General features: G+C 34.4%; 1 protein-coding gene across 3 annotated transcripts in view; it reads left to right on the top strand.

The window, feature by feature from the left end:
- Positions 1–875: 875 nt before the first annotated feature.
- The window catches only part of LOC148625407 (aldehyde dehydrogenase 1A1-like), a 33,150-nt gene continuing 26,567 nt past the window's right edge, over positions 876–7,458 (top strand). Inside the window, exons 1-4 of one of the 3 annotated variants that reach the window (XM_088568924.1) lie at positions 876–909; positions 1,843–1,937; positions 3,383–3,487; positions 5,291–5,431. In XM_088568924.1, the coding sequence (XP_088425050.1) occupies positions 1,890–1,937; positions 3,383–3,487; positions 5,291–5,431 (294 nt within the window). In that variant the 5' untranslated portion in view covers positions 876–909; positions 1,843–1,889. Of the gene's footprint in view, positions 910–1,798; positions 1,938–3,382; positions 3,488–5,290; positions 5,432–7,458 lie in introns of those variants that run through there. The other 2 variants (XM_088568925.1, XM_088568923.1) reach the window with 2 other exon arrangements.

The following is a 7,458-nucleotide window of genomic DNA, read 5'->3' as shown; positions in this document are numbered from 1 at the left end:
GTTGATTGAAGTCATCACTGCAGAAGTTTTATGGTCGTCATCATGAACTCGTGGATCGTTATGATGTAACAATCTGCACCATGAAAACTGATTTATTCAACGGGTCATGGTTTTCCTTTCCTCATTTGTCTACCCGGGACTTGACTTTTTATGAGCAACTCGGCGGGTGTTTCTAGAAAAGCAGAGGACGCTTACCCTACCGGTGCACCTGGTCCATGCTCCCAGTTTTGTTTTAGTGATTTCTGGGTTGCTCATTTTCTTTTGTTACTTTGTATGTATTATTTTAGTTGCTTTATGTTCTTTGTTGTGTATGTCTGTTTTCCATGTCTGGTCTTTGTCTCTGGATTACTTTCTTTTTATTTCCGCTAGAACCTTGGTTCGTTTGATTATACTCTTTCTATCAGGGTATTGACAAGCTACAAACAGTTCGTATATCTTGGCATTCTGTATAGTTGGTCATCTTTCTTGAAATGAAACTTGGCCGTCAAAAATACTATCATGAGCATGTAATTCCTAAAATTTTGAGGTAAACTCATTTAATTCCACATCTATCAAAAGAGCGACAATCCATGCCATTATCAAGTTAATTAATACACGAATTTAATTTATAAGGCTAAATGTGGTTAAATGATAACACTTATTGCCCCTGACGAAGGCCTAAAAACTTTGGGCTCATGTTCTTCAATATTTTTACGTTTTACTCAAATTTTATTTGTATTTAGTTCCTTTTTTACCTTTTAAACGTGGCTATTGCTTTGTAATTCAATATTCTTAAATAACACCGCACCTAAGACATGCGAAATGAGAGTTTCACAATTAAGTATCGGTGGAAATAAATTGCGTAACAGTGATCGGCCAAGGACATGCATACATATTATGTGCATATGTATAGTAAATGGGCCTTGAAGTGTGAGTGTGTGTGTATTTTTTATGTTCTGTATTAGCTAATTATCCAGTAGCCGTTTAACAAGAACAGACCCTTTCGTGTAAAATGTTGAATAGTCGATGAGTATGCTTTTTTTCTACGTCTTGGGAGTATAGCACACGATCCCACATAGTAAGCACTAAAGGGACTGTAATAGGACGATAGACAAATTTATAGGTTTCTCTAACAAATTTCATACAGGGTCAGCTCGACATTTTCATTAAAAAACAGTCTTAAAATCTTGACACATTCATCATGTATATCGCTTATCCTAGGTTGGGACTGCCAAAACCAAAAAAACAAAAAACAAAACAAAACAAACAAAACAAAACAAAACAAAACGAAACAAAAAATAAAAAATAAAATAAATAAATAAATAAATAAATAAAAAATAAAAACAAAACTGAAACAAAACCAAACCAAACAAAAACGCACTTCAAGTAAATTATATACGTTATCTTTACATAGGGATATTTGCATTTCATTTGAGTGCATGTAATCCAGTTTTGGAAAAAAAATGCTGTATTGTCAAATTTTGTACAGTGTATTACAAATTTATTAATGTGTCAATTCTAAGTGGAATAAAAGAAATATGAAAATGGCTAAATACATACTATTTTGTCAAATACTTGATTATGCGGGTTAAAACTGAGCAAAATATATGACAAATGTCCTGAAATTTAATCTCCTGGATACGCCCTTGTAAAGCTTACTTACTTTGGAAGTTTTTTTGTTTTTTTTTTTTTTTTTTGCATAAATTAAAAAGCCAGAAAAACGACTCAACTTTGCAAATATAGGGAATATCCGACGTGAACCATCGTTGCCGCAAGTATGGGAAGTGACATTAGTGGTTTGTAGCCTAAATCTCCGGAATCGATTTTGTATTTTACATCTACTTTCGTTTTGTTCTTATTTAGACTGCTTATTGGATAATCGTTACTACACCGGTTTACACTGACTAAGAATGGATCCACCACAGGCAATAAGGAATCCTGATATAAAGTTTACACAGGTAAATAAAATTATTTATTTTACTTTGTTTTTTTTTTTCATTGGGATGAACTCGACAATCGGCTTAGCCTGGAACTCCCACATTATCTGGATCTGCCCCTGTTGTATATGATGTTTATACTGTGTTATTTTAATGAAACCAGAGCCTTTGTCTGTTACTGATATTGTTATTGTAGTTTGATTCGATATATGTATATACCACAGGCATATGTTTCATTTGGTGATCGTTTATATATATATCGGATCAAATTGATACAGGGAAGATATGTAAACGTATAGAAAGGTCTGAAAAATTCCCAACGATGTTAGAACTGTTAAATTTTTGGTCGTTCCCTTCGCGGGACTCAAACTCGTACCGCTGTGATATCTATGGCAACACCGCCTGCACAAAGTCCAGCGCCCTTGACCACTCGACCAGTTAGGCTATATAAAAATATAGCTTTTGCTGGCCGGGTCATTCCTCCTTGTAGGATTAATCTAGGGCAATCCTCTATCCTACATAATAACATCTAAATGAACTGTTCCGTACTACCATACATCATGTACTAAGTTACAGCCCTAGATTAATCCTACGAGGAGGAATGACCCGGCCAGCGAAAGCTATATTTTTATATAGCCTAGCTGGTCGAGTGGTTTAGGGCGCTGGACTTTGTGCAGGTGATGTTGCCATAGATGTCACAGCGGTACGAGTTCGAGTCCCGCATAAGGAACGACCAAAAATTTGCATCGCAAATTTAACAGTTCTAACATCGTTGGGAATTTTTCAGACCTTTCTATACGTTTACATATCTTCCCTGTATCAATTTGATCCAATGGAGCAGTGTAGCGAATAGAGTCGTCACATTCTGAGACGATATATATATATGTAGAGATATATATATAACGTCTCAGAATGTGATGACTCTATTCTCTACACTGCTCCATCGGATCAAATTGATACAGGGAAGATAACGTAAACTTATAGAAGGGTCTGAAAAATTCACTAAACATCAAATTACTGCAGTTAATATAATTATTAAACTAAATATTTTTTCTTAAAGCCAGCCTGTGTTTCTGTTAACATCTATTCTTAGGGACAACCATTTGGTTCTGAGGGTGGCTGGCAAATTTTGTGGGGAAAGAATATTGATTTTTGAAATTTTGCAGGTCAGAAAATATATTTTTAACCACTTTGGGGAAAGATTATTTACTACATTTGACTGTATGTAACATCTGGACTGAAGTCAGAATATTTATTTATTTTCTGGAAGGTGTAGAACAGAATATTTTTTCTTCAACTTTTCCAGGGCCAGAATATTTATTTCAAAAATCTGACAGGCCCCCACCTCAAAATCAAATGGTTGTCCCCTAAGATGAGCGTTGGTATTTGTTGAATTGTACATATTTGTATCTACTACTGTATACTATGTATAATTTTAGAATTTTATATTTTCCCTTTCCTTTCAGATATTTATCGACAATGAGTGGCATGATTCAGTCAGTGGCAAGACATTTCCAACAGTGAATCCATGTACTGGAGACAAAATCTGTGATGTCCAGGAAAGTGACAAGGTAATCAGAACATTTTTAACATGCAATGTGTTTTAAAAGTTTAGCTAAGGTAATTTCGATTGATGAAATGAAACAGCAGCTCATGTTGTGTATCTAGTCCATCTTCATCATCTGTTGGTAAGTGTTTTACATGTCATGTATGTACTATATGTAATGTCATTTATCAGTTTAAAATATTTTTCCCAATTTAAATTTAAGCAGTCTTTTACAGTAATAAAAAGTGTTGGTGGTATATATACGCATTTGTGTATATTTTAACCCTAAATGTGCAACCAGTCCATGCTTCCAGTTTTAGGTTGAGTCCAGATTGCTGTTAAATTTCTGAAAACCAAGTCTGGGGAATAATATAGAAGGTTCAGAATAATCTTTTCAACCTTCTGTCCTATTTGTTTATCTTTACACAACTATTGTAAGTGGAATTTCTCTTAAACCACTGTATGGATTTTGATGAAACCTCAGAATGATTGAATGGAACTCCTCCTAAACTACTCAATGAATTTGTATGAAACTTTAGAAGAAGGTTTGGCTTCACACATATATATAAAGGTCTGAAAAATTCCCAACGATGTTAGAACTGTCAAATTTGTGATGCAAATTTTTGGTCGTTCCCTCCGCGGGTCTCGAACTCGTACCACTGTGACATCTATGGCAACACCGCCTGCACAAAGTCCAGCGCCCTAGACCACTTGGCCAACTAGGCTTTATTAAAATATAGCTTTCGCTGGCCGGGTCATTCCTCCTCGTAGGATTAATCTAGGGCTGTAACTCAGTACACGATGTATTGTAGTACGGGACAGTTCATTTAGATGTTATTATGTAGGATGGAGGATCAAATTAATGATGCATGTCACAACAAATCAATGTTATACAAACGTCTCAGAATGTGACGACTCTATTCACTACGCTGCTCCATCGGATCATATTGATACAAGGAAGATATGTAAACGTATAGAAAGGTCTGAAAAATTCCTAACGATGTTAGAACTGTCAAATTTGCAATGCAAATTTTTGGTCGCTCCCTCAGCGGGACTCGAACTCGCACCGTTGTGACATCTATGGCAACACCGCCTGCACAAAGTCCATTGCCCTAGACGACTTGGCCAGCTAGGCTGTATAAAAATATAGCAGTGGTCTTGGGCGCTGGACTTTGTGCAAGCGGTGTTGCCATAGATGTCACAGCAGTACGAGTTCGCATCGCAAATTTGACAATTCTAACATCGTTGGGAATTTTTCAGACATATATGTGTGTGTGTGTGTGTGATTGTGCTAATATGAATAATATATTTTAATAGTTTTTCTAACACAATATTTCAAATTTCAAGGATTTCTTTAATGAATTAGGCTAATTTTTCCTTGGTTTTTGCTTAAGGTAGTGTTTATGATCAGATTGTGCTATTAACAGAATACCAATTTTCTTGTTATTTTTTTTTTTTTAGAGAATAAAAACATCTTTTTGTTTATTTCCTCATTATTGGATTAATTAAAATTATTGGGTCCATTCATGGAAGAAATATTTTAACTATAACACTTTTCAAGTGTAAAATCCAAGGGAGTAAAACCCAAGGGTGGATCCAGACACTTTATAAAGGAGGGGTGCCAGCCAGGGTTCCTCAGAAAAAGTGAGTGCTAGGATATTATTTGCCATTTTTTTTGTCCATTTTATACATGAAAATGGCAAATTTTCCAATTAATAGTGGGGTGCCCCAACTCCCTGCACCTCTTCTAGCTCTGCCTCTGAAATCTAATGATTTACTTAACATTAACCTTAAAGTTCTTTTTAAGACTGGTTTCTCTGTTTTTTAGGCAGATGTTGATAAAGCTGTTGCTGCAGCTAAGAAAGCCTTTAAGAGAGGATCACCATGGAGAAGAATGGATGCTTCAAAGAGAGGAAAATTACTGTATAAGTTGGCAGAATTGTTAGAGAGGGATATTGCTTATATGGCTGTAAGTATTTTTTTCTGTATACGCATAGTTACAGATAAAACATATTAAAAAGTGGGTCACATCTACTAGTCTTTATATTGGCTATTATTACTGTACAAATACTCATAGTCTGACCTAAGTTCTTTATCTTCTTGAAACACATAACTCTGTAATTTAATTGTATGTCAGACATGCAGTTTTAAACTAGATTTATAAACATCTCCAAATAACTTATGCAGACCTGATGTTAATTACATTAGAAATGAGATACTCTATTTTATGAAACGAATAAATCTGAAGTACATGGCAAAAGTGTGATGTGGTTATATATTAGTTGGATGGGATGGGATGGGATGGGATCTTTGAATATGGTAATTAATTCAACCTTTTCAACAGTTATCAATTTTATGTGTACCCATTTGAAACATTTAATCAATACTTCAAAAGGGCACTGACAGAGTTACTGGAGCTGGCATCTTTGAACTCTTTCTTGGGGTTATTTCCCTGTAACATCAGTATCACTTTGAAGCTTGCATATAAGGAGTTATTCAAACGCTGTAGTGACAAAAATCCTTTCAAGTTGGATTACCTCCCTTAATCAGTCTTAGTTTTTCATTTGGCGGTTGCATTTTTGAGATAGAATTTGAATAAATTGTTTCTGAAATGAGCACTTTGCGAAGAGTTATCGTTCTTTATTTGTTTTGATTTGGTTGATATCAGTGATAAGGTAAAGTGTATTTTTCTCAAAAGTACAGATCTAAATACGGAAAGGACTATTATCACATTAAAATACAGCATATGTAGACCATAAAAGCATTGTCTGATCCATGGGTTTTTCTACACCATTAATCACCTTTACCACAGGCAGGGTCTGAATTTTGTATGGACTGGTACTTAAATATGGTGAAAAGCCATCTTGAAATTAGAAATATTGTTTGTTATATCATGTTTAAGTCCATCAGTCATACATGTACATCCCATATTTGGTAGTGGTTGGTACATGCATGTATGTACAAACTTAATATGTTGGTACAACTATTTGTATCACATCTTGACATGATACATGTTGTTTATTCACTTAAATTTATGTTATCAGTGTTGTTTTTTTTTTTTTATATAAAATCAAACATTTACAAAAATGCAAATACATAAAAAATTGTAATGATTTAAATTACATTGTAAAAAAAGTACTTTTTAAATAAAAATTGTCATAAATGTCTCACTTAGGAAACATAGTGTTCCGTAATCATTGCTTTTTATTTATTTTTTTATTGCCTTTATATTGCCACTATATGGACTTTCCCTATTCAGTCCCCTACCGGCTTTAGTTGAAGGAGACTTTATATTTGCACTCTGTTCGTCTGTCTGTCTGTCTGTCAGTCCAGAAAAAAATTGAAGTTTTCCACATTTTTTTTCTAAACACCTGCAGATATTTTTGGTCGTGAGTCTGCCTTGATGAATTACAGATCAAGTCTTTGTTTTGTTTTGCTTCACCGATTTTTGTCCAAGTTTGTCCCTTGAACTTTGAAAAAATTACCAAAATTTAAGTTTTCCACACTTTTTTCTAAAAGCTTACAGATATTGAGCTGATTTTTGGTATGTAAGTCTACCCTTATGAGTTACAGATCAAGGGTACGTTTCATTCTGTTCCCTTGATTTTTGTCTGAATTATGGCCCATGAACAGTGAAGTATTAACCAAAATTTTAAGTTTCTGCGCTTTTTTCTAAACACTTGCAGATATTGAGCAGATTTTTAGTATGTGAGTCTAATCTGTCCAATTGTCCATGCATAAAACTGCATCTGTTAAATGGATTTGAACATCTTTCTTGTCTTTGTCCATATCCCTTCTTCTGTTCAAAATCAAGGTCATTTCCTCAGTTTGTCATTTATACTTAATGATCCAAGATAACGTTTGGGTCAGTGATTGTTTTGCAATACTCTCAGAATGCTTGTTGACTTTTCTTTTTTAGTTTTGCCTACAGTTTATCAGTTCTATTATTCAATTAATATTACTCTATTACCAGTGCACCTGGTCCATGCTCCCAGT

This window comes from Perna viridis, chromosome 2, assembly GCF_037379345.1.
Source record: "Perna viridis isolate PV_CMFRI_1.1 ecotype Kerala chromosome 2, ASM3737934v1, whole genome shotgun sequence".
NCBI classification, from domain to species: Eukaryota; Metazoa; Mollusca; class Bivalvia; order Mytilida; family Mytilidae; genus Perna; species Perna viridis.
Note: the sequence above shows the minus strand (reverse complement) of the source record. Positions and strands in the feature narration are given on the sequence as shown.